This window comes from Cryptomeria japonica, chromosome 2 (genome assembly GCF_030272615.1).
Source record: "Cryptomeria japonica chromosome 2, Sugi_1.0, whole genome shotgun sequence".
NCBI lineage: Eukaryota > Viridiplantae > Streptophyta > Pinopsida > Cupressales > Cupressaceae > Cryptomeria > Cryptomeria japonica.
In genome coordinates, this window is record NC_081406.1 from 142,262,194 (window position 1) to 142,280,315 (window position 18,122).

General features: G+C 38.9%; 1 protein-coding gene across 2 annotated transcripts in view; it reads right to left on the minus strand.

The window, feature by feature from the left end:
• The window catches only part of LOC131053990 (uncharacterized), a 344,360-nt gene extending 326,956 nt beyond the window's left edge, over positions 1 to 17,404 (minus strand). The window contains exon 1 of one of the 2 annotated variants that reach the window (XM_057988551.2): positions 16,888 to 17,404. In XM_057988551.2, the coding sequence (XP_057844534.2) occupies positions 16,888 to 17,175 (288 nt within the window). In that variant the 5' untranslated portion in view covers positions 17,176 to 17,404. The remainder of the gene's footprint in view (positions 1 to 16,887) is intronic. The other variant, XM_057988552.2, reaches the window with a different exon arrangement.
• Positions 17,405 to 18,122: the final 718 nt, after the last annotated feature.

The following is an 18,122-nucleotide window of genomic DNA, read 5'->3' on the forward strand; positions in this document are numbered from 1 at the left end:
GAAATCCTCTACAAATTGCAGCATGTAGTTATCATAGGAAAACATCATAAGTTTTAAAAGAATTGAAGATGCATGGTTGAACGTGGAAACAGGTTATAAGGGCACATTGGTAGTAAGACCCGAGTTTTGAATCCATGTACAAGTCGTCTTCTGTAATTTGAATAGGATGCTTCAAAGAGAGATAACGTCAATGCAGTCCAAATATGCCATGATTCAAAAATGACTATGCAGTGTGGTAATGATGCAATGAAAATGGAACTGAATGATATCTTGAACATATGCATCACTTATACTCTTTATACACCTAAGGCAACTCCATTCAGTGATGGACGCATGGCTCTAGTTTGGATTACCATTGGTTCTAATTTTACATTGGCAAATGTAGCAGATTGAAAAATCACAGTTTGTTTGATATACATACATCTGTTGCTCCCCATTAATTGATACATTTCTGGGCATGAATACTTAATCGGGACTTAGCGTTCAAAATATAACACTAATAATAAAAACTGTGTACTATGCCAAATTGGTTGGCTAGATGAGAGTTTTAACTTGTTGTAAAGATGGAGAAAATTATACTCTTAAGGCAATTCAAATGAAATGTTATAGAACAATAGATTTAAATTCTAGAAGTTTGGAATAGTTTACAAAGCCAAGCTGGGTGATTTATCCCTGACGTGGACAAGTTAGTTAGAACCGGTAAATAAAATCAGTCCTGTTGTGACGTTTTCACACATCGCCCCATTGCAAATAGGGACCCCCCTACTTTTTAGGCCTTTCCGGTCTTTTGGCTTTGTTCTTGGGTCTTTTTGCAGCAGTCTCTTCAGTTTCTCTGCTTTGCAAGTTTTGGGGGATCAATTTGTTTAAGTCTGCTTTTCGTTTGAGTGAATTTGGTGAAGTCTAGGGCTTGTTCCATCAATTTTAGGGTTTTTGTCCTTTAGTCCTAGATTTTAGGGGTTTTTGTTAGGGTTTTGGAAAAACTGAACATATAACTGGAATCAGGACCCTTCAAGGAACCTCCCAATAAAATTTGAGCCAAAACGGAGTAACTTTCTATTTTTAGAAAGTTTCTATTTTTTAGGGATTTTGCTGAGTCCTAAAATGTCGTCATTTTGCCAAAAATAAAACTTACTATTTTTAGTAATTTCTATTTTTAGTAAGTTTCTATTTTCAGTTAGTGCTTTCCTGACCTATTTTGTCCAAACCCTAACATTTTGAAACACTTACTATTTGGGAAAATCTATTTTTGGCAGGTTCTTCACTAGAAAACACTAAAAACTAAACATCCCTGAAGACGCTGAAGACTGAACGTTCCTGAAGATCATTTCTAAATCCAAAAGAGTTAGAAGGCAGACAAGTTGGATAAAAAAAATTGGTTAAGTATGGAACTCCTATTCCGAAAGAGGAAAGCATGCAAAATCATCTAAGTCTGGAAATTCACATCAATCCACTAATGTCATCCTGATCCGGAAATGGCTTGAAACTTGACTGAGTCTGAAAAATTTGAAAGATCTTCTAAAATCCAGAATTTGCATTATAATCCCTAGGGATCTAAAACCTTTCTTATACTTAAATGTTATATTTCATGTGTATATATATATATATATATCTGTGTGTGTGTGTCCCGAATTGGTAGAAAACATCAAATTCCTCCACAAACATCAAAGTCCGCCCAAAGCCAAGTGAGGACGCCAAAATGGAGTCTCCTTGGAAAGCATAAAAATTTGATGAATTCCTTCCTCAAGTAAAAATGTCGCCCAAGCACTCAAGAGGGCACCAAAATTGAAGTGTCATGGAAGGAAGGAAAAATAGTGAATTCCTCCTCACCATCAAAAATCCGCCCAACACTCAGGGAGGGTGCTAAAGTGGGGTAGTGAAGGAAAATCTTCTAAATCATGAATTCCTCCCCTGTGAAGAAATTCTACCATGAGACAAGGAAAGGCACTAAACTCAAGATGCCTTGGAAATGGAGAAAATGTTGAAATTCCATAGCAAATGCAAGATTGCGCCTAGCAAAGATGAAGGGCGCTAAAGATGGGTTCCTGTGGAAAACTCATGAATTCCTTCGCAATTGAGAATTGCACTCTGGCCAAAGAAAGAATGTTGAAATGACTAAGTCGAGGAGAATCAAGGAAGTGATGAATTCCACCATGAATTCCATGCCCAAGCCGGAAAACTGAAGAAATTTGTCCAAGGCATGAAAGTTCAAGATTAGAGAAGGAAACTTCAAGAATTCAAAAAATTCCTTCCTCGAGGAGGAAATGCACCCAAGTTGAAGAATTCCAGAAAGTAGAAAAATTGACTAACCGTTGGAAATTCCTTCCTTCAAGATAGAATTCCAGGAAAAGGTGAAAATTTGGCTGTGTTGGAAATTCCTTCCTTCGGGACAAAATTCCAGGAAAGTGGAAAAATTCCTTCATGACAGAATTCTTGGAAAAGGTGAAAATTTGGCTAAGTGTTGGAAATTCCTTCCTTCAGGACAGAATTCCAAGGAAGGAAGAAATCACACCCAAGAATGAATTGAAGATAAAATTTCGAAGGCAAGGAAGGAATCAGGGATGAACAGAACAAGAAATTTCCCTCGAGAAAAAATTTGAAAAAATCCATTCTCGGGCATCAAATCACATCCAAATTTCAAAAAATTTACAAATTTGGATTCGTAGGAGAATTATCTCCCTCCCGGACTTAAAACCCTAATTTGTGGAAAATTCCTAAAAAATAGGAGATGGTGGAAAATCATTAAAGATATCCTCTAGAGCAAGGAAAGTTTGAAAAACTTCAAGAAAATTCTTCATGGATCAAATTTTTCTCTCAAGTTTTTTCTCTCCAGGGGTTTCTCGCCAAGTGGCAGCCGGGTCAACGCATGAAGAATTAATTGAGCATCTTTTGCATGTAGCCATCACATTTAAGGCATTATGGCAGATTCTTTTTGCATGCAGCCATCATGTTCATGAGATGATGGTGCATTTATGGCATCATGGGGCGATTTTGCATGGAGGCATATTTATTGCATTTATGATTTATTGGGCGAGCTTGATGGATGGTGGTGCATTCAATGCACAATGGACACCATTTTTGGCAGGAATGTAATTAATTGTAATGGGATGGAATTAATTGTATATGGGCATAATGGGCATTTATTGTTGATTCCCACCTTGTTGCATCATGTGTGGGGAATCTTTTAAGGAGAAACCCTAATTAGGGTTTTGCATGTAGCCAAGGCTTGAATCCTATATAAAGGGGTGACCCCCCTCATTTGTAACAGGAGGGAGATTTGTATGAAATTGTTGCGATAAGTTTTTTGAAATAATAACAGTAAAACATTGTTCTCTGATGGTGTCCACTTAAGTTATTTTGCAAAACTTGCATGGTTTCACCTTCCTCACTTCAAGTAGAATTTTATTTTCTCAATTGTTAGATAAAGTGTTTTGATTTCAATGGAGAATGTAATGGTGTTTGATGAATTCCCATGGTTCAAACTTTTTGCATCTTGCTGATTGTAAGTTGCAGTGTAAAGTTACCCTGAACCCCCAAATTTATGCTAAGTTCGATTGTGAATGGTCGTTTGGGATTGCGTCATGTTGGGTATTCAAATGCACTTTCTCGATTTGAAAATCCTTCAACATCCTCAGAAGATTGCACCGGTTCTTGCGGACTTGTAGTTAATCTTGGCGAAGCAAAGCTTGGTTTATTTGGAATTTGTCCACCAAAGCATTAACTGTTGATATCACTGCCCTTAGGAGTAGATTTGGAACCTTCTTAACCCTTTCCCCTTTAATTTCAATTGATTCTAGTTCAATTCATTTGAAGCAGCAACATCGCATAATTGCCATATCCGATGATGGAGCTCCACGCCACAGCAAAGAAGTGAAAGAATGATGCAAACGTAAGTGTTGATTTTAGGCAATCAAATGTTAATCTAGTTACTTAAATTAGAAACAAATTGAGAATAAGTAGAAATAATAATAAAAGCACACAACACAAGACACAAGTACCCTGCGAAAACCTCCCTCTTGGAGGAAAAATCCAGCATCAAAGATTCAGATCAGTTCCTTTACTCATAAGCAGATTACATGAATCAGATTACTTATCTGATTGAGTGCCAATCTAGGGCAGACTGATTGGCTTCAGAGAGAGCAGAATATCGACACCACTTGAAGAAGGAGATCATTGAAGTATAGAGCACAACCTTGCCCAGCAAGCTGTTCAATGGATTCACTCAAGGATCAGATAGACTTGCAACAGCATGAAGATATGGATCGCTCACTACCTACTCAGTTCGTTGACTGAATTTGCATAAGGCTAACGGCACTTGATAAAGATATGTTTGTTGTGTAGAATGAATCTTGTTTATATACAAGATTCATATTCAAGTTTTCCAAGTCGGCTTTAACCAAATTCCCTTTATTTTACATATTTTAATTTGCACCTTTGGTGCCCAATTTGGGGCCTACATAGCTTGGAAGTTGTGACACGTTTCCTTTTGGGCCCAACCCTATTAGACATGAATTGCTTAACCACACGTTACATTTGGGCTCAGCCCTATTTAGACATAAATCGCTTAACCTTATTACAATAAGATAATATTTTAATTGCCACAGGGCAACATTAAAATATGATCCGAACTAGCTAACCATTTCAACACTCCCTCTTAGCTAGAGAGGATTCTATGAATAATCAAGTCTCAAAGTGGCTACCACCATGGCTACTCCCATGGATGAAACAAATAATATGCTCACCATAGCTACTCCCAAAGGGTGAATGAACTCATCATGGAATTTCTTCCATGATACCCACCATACCTACTCGCAGAGGGTGGGACCATAGATGACAAACTCGCCGAATACTCGGCGAGTCACAAAAACTCGTCGAGTTTTTGGCCCTGGCGAGTAGTAATGACTTCTACTCGCCAGGAAACTCGCCGAGTTTTTGGCAAAAACTCGCCGAGTTTTTGGCGAGTTTTTGCCAAAAACTCGCCCGTGTTTTCTATACAGCCGAAAACGGCTTAAAAACTCATTTGTTTTTTGTTTTCCAATTATGTTTTGGGCTGAGAAGGGGGAAACTCATTTGGAAGGCTTGGAAGGTGATTTGGGGTGGTTATTGAGTGATTCCAAGTGGATTTGAAGGGGATTTGAAGGGAAAATCAGATTCCAAGTAAGTTTTTTAATTTTTTTTTCTATGCTTTTTTAAAACAATTTGTTTATTTTTTGTTGCATTTAGATTGATTACAAATGATTCCTAGGTAGTCTAAATCATTTCTAAGTTATTTACACAAGATTTAACACAATTCTTGTTGAATTTTCACAATTTTTTTGAAGAATCTAGTTTTCAAAAAAAAATTCAAACCCTACTTTTTTTTTTAAAAAACTTCGAATGATGTCTAAATTTATTTAAACTAATGTAGATAGTTTGCTTAGTGCTAAATTGTTTAACTAAAATGTTAATTTTTTTTTGCACTTTGTATGTGTAGGTTAAGTAAGCATTAATCATGGCAAGGGAGCAATGGCCACTAGATCCATGCCCATCTGGATTTATAGGCACCCGTCCTAGAGGTGCTAGAGATGGGGCATGGAGGTATGCCTACGAGGGACCCGATCCTGGGTCAATTATATGCATAAAGTGTGAGAGAATACTTCATGGAGGCATCAACCGCCTCAAATACCACCTTGCAGGAATAGATAGGCATGATGCTAGAGCATGCCCTGGGACCAATGAAGAAATAAAAAGACAAATGAATGCCTTACTTGCAGCTGGGGAAGAGAAGAAACTGCAAAGGGAGAGGGCAAAACTAGCCATGAGATCAGCCATAGCTGAATCTCAAGGTGTTTCTATTGACCTTGAAGAGGAAGAAGAAGCACTTGAGGGCATAGTGGGCTCTCGGCGAGGCCCACGTATCCGCAAACCGACCATCAGCTCGCCCATTGCTTCTGCTTCCTCTAGTAGAGTACCTGGCCGGGGCCCTGTTCCACTTCCATCACAACGATCAGGTTCGATAGGTGATTATTTTGTGCCCAGAAACACACCTGGAGGACAACCATCATTAGAGGCTAGTGGATGGAATAAGGAGGTACATGAGAAAACTGACATTGCAGTTGCTGATTTTTGGTACTTCAACAACATTGCATTCAATGTGGCGGAGAATGCTTATTGGTTGAATTTGGTGACTGCTATGACAGTTTCAGGAAAGGGGTACAAGGCCCCTTCTCGCAGGAATTTGAGTGGGAGGTTAGTAAATTACTACATAGTCCACTTGATTTCATTTTTAATTATTTTTTAGATTTCTTGTTTATTAAATCAAAATTGTGTACTAATACCTAATTTCACTTTGCACTTACAGGTTGCTCACAAATGCAGTTGCTAGGGCAAGAGAAGTGATGGAGGATCAAAAAATTGATTGGGCAAATTATGGCTGCACCATTCTTTCTGATGGGTGGACAGATGGCAAGAACCGCACCATCATCAATTTTTTGGTCACTTGCAAGGACAATGTAGTGTTCTTGAAATCTGTCGATGCCTCCAACAAGGTGAAAAATGCAGAAACATTGGCTGGAATGTTGGAGCGTGTCATCATGGAGGTGGGGGTAGAGAATGTGGTGCAAATCATCACAGATAATGCAGCAGCATATGTGTCAGCAGGTAGAATCCTTTTGAATTATCACCTTTAGGCATTAGCAATATTCTCATTTGTTGTGGGCTTTGTTTTACTTGGTTGCATATTTCTTAAGAATAAATTCTTCTTTTGCAGGAAGAATCCTCCAAGAGAGGCACCCCACTCTTTTTTGGACACCTTGTGCAGCACATGTCCTTGACCTTCTTTTGGAGGACATAGGAAAACTTGAGTGGGTGACTCCAGTTGTGGAAGATGCAAGGAGGATCACCAAATATATCTACAATCACCCTTGGGTCCTAAATTTGATGAGACAACACACGCAAGGGAAAGATTTGGTGAGAGCTGGTGTCACAAGGTTTGCAACGATTTTCTTGACGTTGCAAAGCATTCTTGCTGCATTGACTTCTTTGAAACAAATGTTTGTGAGTGGAGAATGGCTTAACTCACCTTATTCAAAGAAGCCTGAAGGAGAGGCTGTCGCATGCATAGTCTTCGACAACCAATTTGCACAAAGGGCTGCAGAGAGTGAAGGTTGTTACTTCAAAACTTTAATTTTTAAATTTTAGTTATTCTTGATTCAAGTCTCTCATTACTAATTTGTAACTTCATTATTTAAATTTTGATCTTTTTGTAATTTGTATTTTTCAATTGTAGGTGTCAGAGCCCTTGGTTCGAGTTCTTCGCTTGGTGGATGGGGATAAAACCCCAATGGGATATCTTTATGAGGCCATGGATAGAGCCAAAGAGTCTATCAAAAATTACTACAAGGGGGATAGGCTCAAATTTGATCCCATTTGGGAAATTGTTGATAGGAGGTGGAACAATCAGCTCCACCAACCCATTCATGCAGCAGGGTACTTCCTCAACCCTCGTTTTAGGTTCGGGGGTTCTTACTCAGATTCGAATGGAGAAGTCATGGAGGGCCTCAGTACATGCATTGAGAGGATGGTACCTGATGTTGAGGAGAGAGACCTCATTGTGAGTGAGCTCCAAAATTATGAGGGAGGAAGGGGTAAGCTATTCTCTTCAGAGCTGGCTAGGAGAGGAAGAACCACTCAAACCCCAGGTATAACATTTGCCATTTGGATTTTGGGATCTAAAGACTAAAATGATTGATAAATTATGTTTTCTCTTTTCTCTTTGCTTTCTAACTTTTCCATTTTATTTATTTTGCAGATGCTTGGTGGCAAAATTGGGGTGGAAACACCCCACATCTCAAAAAATTTGCCCTCAGAGTCTTATGTCAGCCTTGCAGTTCATCCAATTGTGAGCGCAATTGGAGCTTGTTTGAAGCAATCCACACGAAGAAGAGGAGCAAGTTAGCGCAGAAACGGCTCAATGACCTTGTCTACGTGCAATATAATCTTCGATTGCGCGTAAAGAAGGTAGAGGAACTAGAAGGTGGTCCAATTGACTTGGATGATATAGATCCTTACAGTGATTGGACATCACAGGAGCAGCCTCCATTGTTTTCCGACACTGACATCACTGATTTGGAGAGGCAGGCTATGGAGGAGGGGGGTGGATTTGGTTTCAGGCTGGATGACATTGAGGAGGATGAGGATGAGGATTCATTGCCAGTGCCAAAGGCCGGTGGAGACATAGCTTCATCCAGGATGGAGGATGAGTCTCAATCAACCATACCGAGCGAGGAGGCACAGTCACGCCCAGTCCCACAGCAGACTTATACGACTAGACAGTCTAGACCCTCTAGTTCTACCTCTCCCCATGTTTTTGCTAGAGCTGGGAAGAGGAAGTTGTAATTGTAATTTGTGATGATGTATTTACTTTTGGTTTTACAAAAACTATTTAGTAATTTACTATTTTGCTTCAGGCTTCCAGCCATCAGCATTCCTCATGAGGATGCGATTTTGTAGACACTTTGCATTTAAATATATCTAGAATCAGCTTGTTTCTTTTGTGTTATCATTTATTGACTCTTTGGATGCATCTTCTCATTAAAAATTGCGAAAAAAATGCGTTTTTTACTAAGTTTAAGCGTGTTTTTAAGTTGCCAAGTTTTTCGCCGAGTTTTTCCGAGTTTTTCCCGAGTTTTCGCCGAGTTTTTTTCCCAGGGGCTTGGCGAGTCGAGCCGAGTCACGAGTAGTTCAACTATGGGTGGGACCACCATGCCTACTCGCAGAGGGTGGAATTTCTTCCATGATACCCACCATACCTACTCGCAGAGGGTGGGACCACCATGCCTACTCGCAGAGGGTGGAATTTCTTCAATGATGCCCACCATACCTACTCGTAAAGGGTGGGTCCACCATGCCTACTCGCAAAGAGTGGAACGAGGGCTTTCACCTCAAACTTCTCCCAGAGAAGAATGCATCACCACCATGCCTACTCGCAAAGGGTGGATCCACCATACCTACTCGCAGAGGGTGGAACGAAAGCTATTACACAAAAGATGAGGCTTCCTCTGAAGCTTAAAGAAACTGGCTCCCTCTGAGCTTGACAAGCTCCCTCTGAAGCTAAAGATGTTTTCCTCCTTTTAGAAAAGGAAGTCTTCATTTGACCTTTGCTCCTCCTGAGATGTCCCTATGCCAACTTCTGCAGAGGAAGCAAGAGGAGTGGACCTGAATTTGCAATCCCGAGCAAAATGACCATACTTGTCACACTTAAAGCACTGGATGTGAGATAAGTCCTTCTTTTTTACTTAGGGGCAAGATCTAAATCTCTGTCTCTATCCCACTTCCTTCCTTTGCCTTTAACCATATGTGAAGCAAGGACTTGATTGTCTACATCATAATGATCACGCTCAATTCCTCTTGCTATCAATCATGACTCTTCTTGTATGCAATCTGCTCTCAAACGGTCGAACTTGGGAAGATCTGGTCTTGCACTAATTCCCTGAATGTAAGACTTCCAAGATGTCGGAAGACCATTGAGGGCAAGCATGGTCAAGTCATTGTCATCAACAACCTTTCCAATGGATGAGAGTTGATCTCTCAAATCAAAAATCCTCATGAAGTATGCTATGACGGATTCACCTTTCATCATCTTGATGTGATGAAGTTGCTACTTCAAAGCTAGGGCACAGCTGGTGTTGTTGATTTTGTACATCTCTTCCAATGTCTTGAACATTTCGTTGGCAGTCTTCCACTTGGAGATGATAGGTACAATATGATCCTTCACGGAGTCAACCAGCATTCTCTAAGCTTGAAAATCTTTCTTCCTCCATGAAGTCTTTTCCTCTTCTGCCTCAGGTTCAATGGAAGATCTCTCCACAAAGTCTGCAAGATCACTTCCATTTAATGCAAGCATGATTCGGAATCTCCATGATGTGAAGTTGGATGCACCATCCAGTCTATCTTCAACCCTGAGATAGTTCAACATTTCGAATGAAGTAATAAGAGCAAATGAAAGAGGAGGAACAACTACAATCAATCTGATTACCCCTAATTCCAACTTGGCTCTGATACCATGTTGATTTTAGGCAATCAGATGTTAATCTAGTTACTCAAATTATAAACAGACTGAGAATAAGCAGAAATAATAATTAAAGCACACAACACAAGACACAAGTACCCTGCGAAAACCTCCCTCTTGGAGGAAAAACCCAGCATCAAAGATTCAAATCAGTTCCTTTACTCATAAGCAGATTACATGAATCAGATTACTTATCTGATTGAGTGCCAATCTAGGGCAGACTGAACCTAGTATATGCAACTATAGTATGTCTTCAGAGAGAGCAGAATATCGACACCACTTGAAGAAGGAGATCACTAAAGTATAGAGCACCACCTTGCCCAGCAAGTTGTTCAATGGATTCGCTCAAAGATCAGATAAATTTGCAACAGCATGAAGATATGGATTGCTCACTACCTACTCAGTTCACTGACTAAATTTGCATAAGGCTAACGGCACTTGATAAAGATGTGTTTGTTGTGTAGAATGAATCTTGTTTATATACAAGATTCATGTTCAAGTTTTCCAAGTCGGCTTTAACCAAATTCCCTTTATTTTACATATTTTAATTTGCACCTTTGGCGCCCAATTTGGGGCCTACATAACTTGGAAGTTGTGACACGTTTCCTTTTGGACCCAGCCCTATTAGACATGAATTGCTTAACCACACGTTACATTTGGGCCCAGCCCTATTTAGACATAAATCGCTTAACTACACGTTACATTTGGGCCCAGCCCTATTTAGACATAAATCGCTTAACCTTATTACAATAAGATAATATTTTAATTGCCACAAGGCAACATTAAAATATGATCCGAACTAGCTAACCATTTCAACAGTAAGGCACCTTGGATTACCAGCAATCACATCAACCAACTGAGTCACGTCTGTAGCATAAAGGAACCTTGGAGTCAATTGTTTGAATTTCTTGCAATCTTAGCATGCAATCATACTTTGTTCAAGAGAGAGTAAGGTGACTGTTGGTAACTTTATTCTATGTTCGACGTAGTCATAAAAAACAAGTCAACAAGTCCCAAACAATTATAAGTTGCAACTCACCTCTTTGTTCTCCACAACCACACTAGATATTTTCAAATGCACAAAAGCGTAGGGAGGAGGAGAATAAATTACCATTAAAAGGTGGTACATGAAACAAGAAATGTCAATTTGGGCAACAGCCAATGATCCTTTGATTCCTTTCTTCTATCTTCCACACTAAAAACTGTCACCATTTAAGAGGTGCACAATAAAGTTACATGTAGAAGCGTACAATTATTTCCATGAGGTGGTTTCCAGGATTTTCTCCACATAGGAAATTCCTCATACTATTGGAAAGAAGTTTGGCTTCAAAAACCCTGTTGTCATAGCAGAATAAAATCTTTGCAGGTGATTGTGAGAGCTTTGATGACAGGGAGCTAGAGCAGCCCAAAAGGTAACTGGCACTTGTTATTTTAGTCGACTCATGGTGATATAATGATAATAGCAGGGATATAATTGGGGTTATTTTGGGATTGAGGAGTTGGATTCTTGGAATAAGCTTCATGAATGACTTCCACGACTACATTGGGAAAGAGGATCTGTGGACAACTGCGTATGGAAATATTAATCAATGGGGAGCAAAACAGATTTCTTGGGACCTTTGCTTGCACAATCAACCTCATTGACTCAGTTTAATTACTTGTCAAAGGAATGGGAGAACTTGATTCTTCTTAATTCTGGATACTTTGACTCAAATCAGCTGAAAACTGGCTCAATTTGATAAACTAACTTAACCTTTCACTAAACTAAAAAATTTATGCGTTGTGTCATATGCTGACTTTTTAACATTGGCTTTGCTGATCCATAGCTGAATCTTACTCTTTGACTTGTTAAATTGTTATAGAGTTTATCGTTCGCTTAAAATAATTACCTGAAGCTTATTAAACAAGTCTAATGAAATATGAATTTGATCCATATTGTCGAGCAGGAAAGTGGTTCTTCTTTGCTTCTTGTTAGAGGATTAACAAATTTATCTCTATCTATTTTGAATCAAAGTTGATGTATAGATGCCATGAAACTGATTTGCTTTGAATATCAAGGAATCCATAATATTTTAGCTTGTAATTGAGCATATTCTTAGTGCAACTATAGGCATGCCCATTGAGCATTAGGGTGCAATTGCTACTAGTAAATAGATTTTCCATAACATGAATAACAATGGTTTGTATCATCCGGTATTGATATAGTGTGATGGTTTAAATGTGGTGTTGTCATTCTTGCCACCAAGGTTGAAGCCCCATTGGGGTGTAATTGTTAATTGTTATGTTGTGTACGAGGTCCCATGTTTGTGACTACACCAGTTCATAGCTCCACGTCAAAAGTGTTTACCCCTCTTTAAAAAAAACAATGTTTTCATAACACTAAATTCTGCCTAAATTTTACCAATTAGCTCTTGTAACAAAAATTAGGCCCCACACCCTTAAAGAGGCAATGGAAGAAAAAGAGACGAGACTTTGGTTTCTTGGAACATGGCTCCCACAAGGGTCTGTGAAGATGAATTTTGATGGTGGTTACAAGGGCAATCTGGCCTAGCTAGAGATGGCTTCATTTTAAGGGATGCAGCTGGGTAGTTTATCAATGGTTGTTCTTACTTTCTCGGAACCAACATAATGTGTCATGTCCCCACATTTGTAGAAAATATAATTGATATATTTTTACCATAACATATGTAAAATCATAATGAAATTATTATATCATATTATTAATTTACACTTTATATTGATTAGCAATGTTCAAAAATACATTATAAGCAATAGAAAGCAACTTACTAATTCTATTTCCTAAGACCCGATAACCCTTGGTGAATTGGTGGGAATACTAAGTATTACCCACGTCAGATTGTGGAGGGCCCCGCTAGGTAAAAGTGGTGTCCCTTCATACTGGCTACCAAGAGAAGTATCGTGACTTTCCACCACGATGGTTGGAGAGGTTAAATACCCCTCCTCCCTGTGCAAATCAGAAAAGGAGGAAAAACGGAAAATCAGGGGTCTGCTGGAAAGGAAATAAAAGAAAGGAATCTCCAGGGTTGCCAACAGGGATAAGGGAAAGTCAACAGTGACAGGTATGTATAAGTCTGACTTTTGATTTAATATTAGAATATAACCAGTCAGCAATTTATATATATTAAAATCATATTGGTATGTAATTATATATAACTGCTGTGTGTAATCTTAATCAAATGGGTGGCATTTATATGATATTAAGTTGAGAAGCAAATAATATATAATTATTCAAACAATATTGAAATGATTATACATAACAGTACTGTTTGTTAAACATAATAAATATAGATATACATCTGTTAATGAATCCAGAAGGAATAAGGCAATCAAATGCAGTTTGTAATAAATTGCTATAATACTGTAAAATGCTAATAATATAAGATGCATCAATGACACTTAATGAATAATTCTGATTTAAAGTAATACTAATAGAAAGAACTGTTAACAATCTGATATAAGACACTAAGCAATATGATATAATGGAAGTATAATAACTATGTCAAATACAATTGATTATCATAATTAGTTGAGCTGAATAACAAATATGATTTCAGTGGGAATATCATAATTGGTTCATTGCATACGAGGGACCCTCTCTTAGGTACGCCACTCCATAGTGGATGCCTAACCCCTGCCACATGGAGCCAAGAGGGATGAAGCATCTGCTCTTGGGCTTAAGAGAGGGGGTGGTTGTGATGAGGGGGGGAGGCGATAGGATACCTCGCTGGGTATGCCACTCCATGATGGATGCTTAAAACCTGCCATATGGAGCCAAGGGGGATATGGTATCTGCTCTTGGGCCTAGGAGGGAGGATTCCTTGGACACCCTATCCAACTAGCCTACCCTAGTGTAATGAGGAATTGGATAGCCAAGAAAAGTACCTAGCATATAAATCTGATTTTATCTAACAAATCTGACTGTATCTGACAGATATAACAATCTGAATTTATGTAATAAATCTCATACTAATGGTAATTAATGCATTAAGACATACGTCATTCGACATACTTTTTAGTGTGTGTTTCAGTTTTATAAGTATCATTACATTTATATTCTCTGGTTTTTATGCAGGAAAACAGTAAACAGAGGTACTCCCCTAAACTTAAATTAGACTTGGGTAAATCGGGGCTAACTTTAAAGGTACAGCTAACTAGGGGACATTACATAATGAGGCAGAATTGGAGACTTTGTTGGAAGGTGCAAAGCTGACTCTGTCGTTGAGATGCACCCATCTAATCATAGAAGGAGACTCCCAGTTTATCATTTCAAGTCTTATCAAGGGTTCTACTGCTAGTTGGAAATTGAATAATGAAATATCTTAGGCTTGCAATCTTGCAATCTTCGCAAAAAATTGGGGGAGGCTTTTTTATGTTCATTGTCTCAGGGAGGCAAATAGGTGTGTACATTTTCTAGCAACTGTAAAGATGGGCCCAGATGTCTTTCTCCGTTTTAGAAAGTGAAAGACAATCTCCATGGGAAGGTTTTGGAGGATTCCCCTCCTAAATGATTCCAAGCATGTTAATGGAAGCTTTTCTCTTTAACTATCATGCCCAAGGGCTCAGGTTCCATAGAGGATTCCTTAATGCCCACACATGTGGAGATTTGGTATTCCTTGGTTCTAATCCCGGTGAAGTATATTTTGAGGGGATGCGTGGCAGAGGTTTAGTCACAGATTAAATGGTATTTATTTGCATCCACTCTCCTGTCTGATACAGCATGTGCAAAGTGTTTTGTCCCGACGGTTAGTTTGTGGGCAAAATTCAGCTGTCCTTGAGAATCGCCCTCTGATGTCTCTAGTCCAGGTTTGAGCAAAGGTGAGAAGATAAGGAAAAATGAAGTTCGCAGCATGAGGGAACAAAAGAGATTCCTTTTATGGTGATGTTCTATCTAATAGATGTTTGAAGAATATATCTTTCCTCTCTGATCTGGTTTCTCTCAAATTAATCAAGCAAATTCCGTGGTAGGATGGTTTAAATAACACAGGCATCTCTATGTCTTCGGCTTCCATGGCAGCAGACTTTAAAGACAGGCTTAAGGGGAGAGTGGTGCACTCTATTGTCCAGGAATGGATTTTCCAGAAGCTACTACCTTCATATGAGGATGTTCCCTGTGGAAAATCAGATGAGGATGAACTTGTGATAGAAAAGAATGGCCGGCAGGGAATGTAGCAGGGGATATTTTTTCCATGAGGAAAAAGCATTCAGACTATGCATGACCAGAAGGAAGAATTGGCAGTTTACTGTAAGGATCTCCCGCTCTGTTTGGATAGCCTTCAGGTCATTTATAAGGAGAGTAATCTAGGTCTTTCTTGCATCTTTACTTTGTCATCCTTGTCCTAGGAGGGTCTGGTGCACTCCGAGAAGTGCATGTACTTGGAGCCTGGCGTGAAACTCAGAGCGCAGAGGATATTTTTTCCATGAGAAAAGAAATTCAGAAATGTATGACTAGAAGGAAGGATTGGCAGCTTACTGTAAGGTTCTCCCGCTCTTTGGATAACCTTCAGGTCATTCATAAGGAGAATGATCTGTGTGTTTCTAGCGTCTTCACTTTGTCATCCTCGTCCAGGGAGGGTCTACTGCACTCCAAGAAGCGTTTGTACTTGGAACCCTGGGGTGAAACTCAGAGTGTAGGAGATATTTTTTCCGTGAGAACGGAAATTCAGACTATGCATGACCAGAAGGAAGAATTGACAGCTCCTGTAAGGATCTTCCGCTCTCTTTAGATAACCTCCGGTCATTCATGATTAGAATAATCTGGTTGTTTCTAGCATCTTCACTTTGTCACCCTTGTCCTAAGAGGGTCTCGTGCACTCCAAGAAGCGTCTGTACTTGGAGCCTGGGATGAAACTCGCTGGGGATATTTTTTTCGTGAGAAAGGAAATTCAGATTTCAGACTAAGTATGACCAGAAGGAAGAATTCGCAACTTACTGTAAGGATTTTCCGCTCTCTTTGGATATTCTTCGGGTCATTCATGACGAGAATAATCTGGGTGTTTATAGCATCTTCACTTTGTCACCCATGTCCTGGGAGGGTCTAGTGCACTCCAAGAAGCGTCTTGTACGTGGAGGCTGGGTGCGAAACGCAGAGCAAAGGGGATATATATTCCATGAGAAAAGAAATTCAGATTATGTATGACCAGAAGGAAGAATTGGCAGCCTACTGTAAGGATCTCCCACTCTATTTGGATGGCCTTCAGGTCATTCATAAGGAGAATAATCTGGGAGTTTCTAGTATATTCACTTTATCATCCTTGTCCTGGGAGGGTCTGATGCGCTCCGAAAATCAGACCTTATAAAGACCAAGAAGAGAAAAGTAAACTTGGAGGGGAAGTCTGCCGTATCCCAAGACTTGCCTAATTCTTGCAGTCACGGGTAGGGAAAGAAAAAAATCCACTGATCTATTGTCTGGTGGTAATAGATTTTCTGTTGTTTCTGTTTTACAGTTCAAGTTGTCTCGGATCGTCTTCTCAAGCTGAGCTAAAATTTAGTTTCATTTCTATAGTATTGTATCAGATCAAGTTGTCTCAGATCGTCTTCTCAAGCTGAGCTAAAATTTAGTTTCATCTCTATAGTATTGTATGTGGATGTGAGAAACATGGTAGAACCATCAAACAATAAAGATTTTTAAAATAAATTGAATAAAATAAAGACTGATCTAACAGTGTCTTTAGCACGATATGTACGCCACTTTACCAAATACTCAGTACCCTTATTCAATGAGTGCTACAGAATTTTAGGTTTTGACCCTTGAGTTCGTTCATAAATTTAGCTCAACCCCAGTGTTTGATTTTATATAAAATAGTAAAACTGTTTCCCTATACCAATTGAGCAGAAGACGAGACATCGAAACCACGCAGGCCCAAATTCTCCAGAGCATTTTGGACGGCGATAGCATTTTCTGTTTCCACTAGTTCAACATCTGAAGCAGTGAGATCATGTTTGGGAGATAAAGAAGAAGAAGGGATATCCCATAAATCTGAATCAGCAAAGCAATGTTGAGGCGTTTCATCATCCAAAGGTATTGCCAATGGCCGACTTTGGCGTACAACTATAAATTCATCGGCAGAAGCAGAACTTTTCACGAGCAAAGAAATCCTGTAATTGGCCATTCTAAGCCCCTGCTCCGGATTTTCATGCCATTACTGACTCTAGCGCTCCTTTAAATTTGACCTGCCCTAGTTTTTGAGGATTTTCACCTAATCAAATTCATTTTCTTTATGTTGAATATTAAATTGTGTTTGCAAATTGTAGACACATTTTTAATGCCTCTGCGATTTAATTTCTTGTACTGTTGCCATGCATCAGGCTTTTCCTTCCAATCTGCTTCTCCTTGCTGTAACGTCAAGCGCCGATAGGTGAGATACGTAAACGTATGTACAGCTGTTTTTATGTTTTTTTTCATGTTTTTTAATTTGTTTTAAAATGTACACATTTCTCGATATTTTTAGATAACGGTTAGAAATTTGAATTTTGAGTTATGATTAAAAAATAATGGTTGTCCCTAAGAAGAGAAAAGTCTCGATGTAATTTTGTTCAGATTTTTATAAGAAGATTTTTTACAATTAATATTTTGGATAACATTGCATATGAAGAAGACGAAAGATTTTAAAAGAGAAAAATATTATTTTATATATATTGTTAATTTTAAACTTCGATAGGCTCAAACACACAGCCACAAATCAATCTCCGGCATCTGGGGCTAATCTGGTGCCGCTCGGGAAAGTTAGAATTTTTGAGCCAAAACCTAAAATAAGGCAGAGGCGAATATGTAATATCCCGGCTAATTTGATGGAACCCCAATTCAATTTATATAGCAAGTGTGGGGTTTTTGCAAAATGGACAGGATTTGGAGAAGATTCAAAAAAGATTATCGATTGGTGGATGGCCCTATATCCGAGACAGGTAAGTATCACTATCTTGGAAAATAATTTTCTTGCAATTCTGTGTGATAATCAAAATACAAGGAATGACATTCTCCATGGTAAGGTAAAATAGTATAAAGGCTATGGTTTTTTTCGATGTGAATGGATGCCGAATTTTGACCCACACTCAGAGA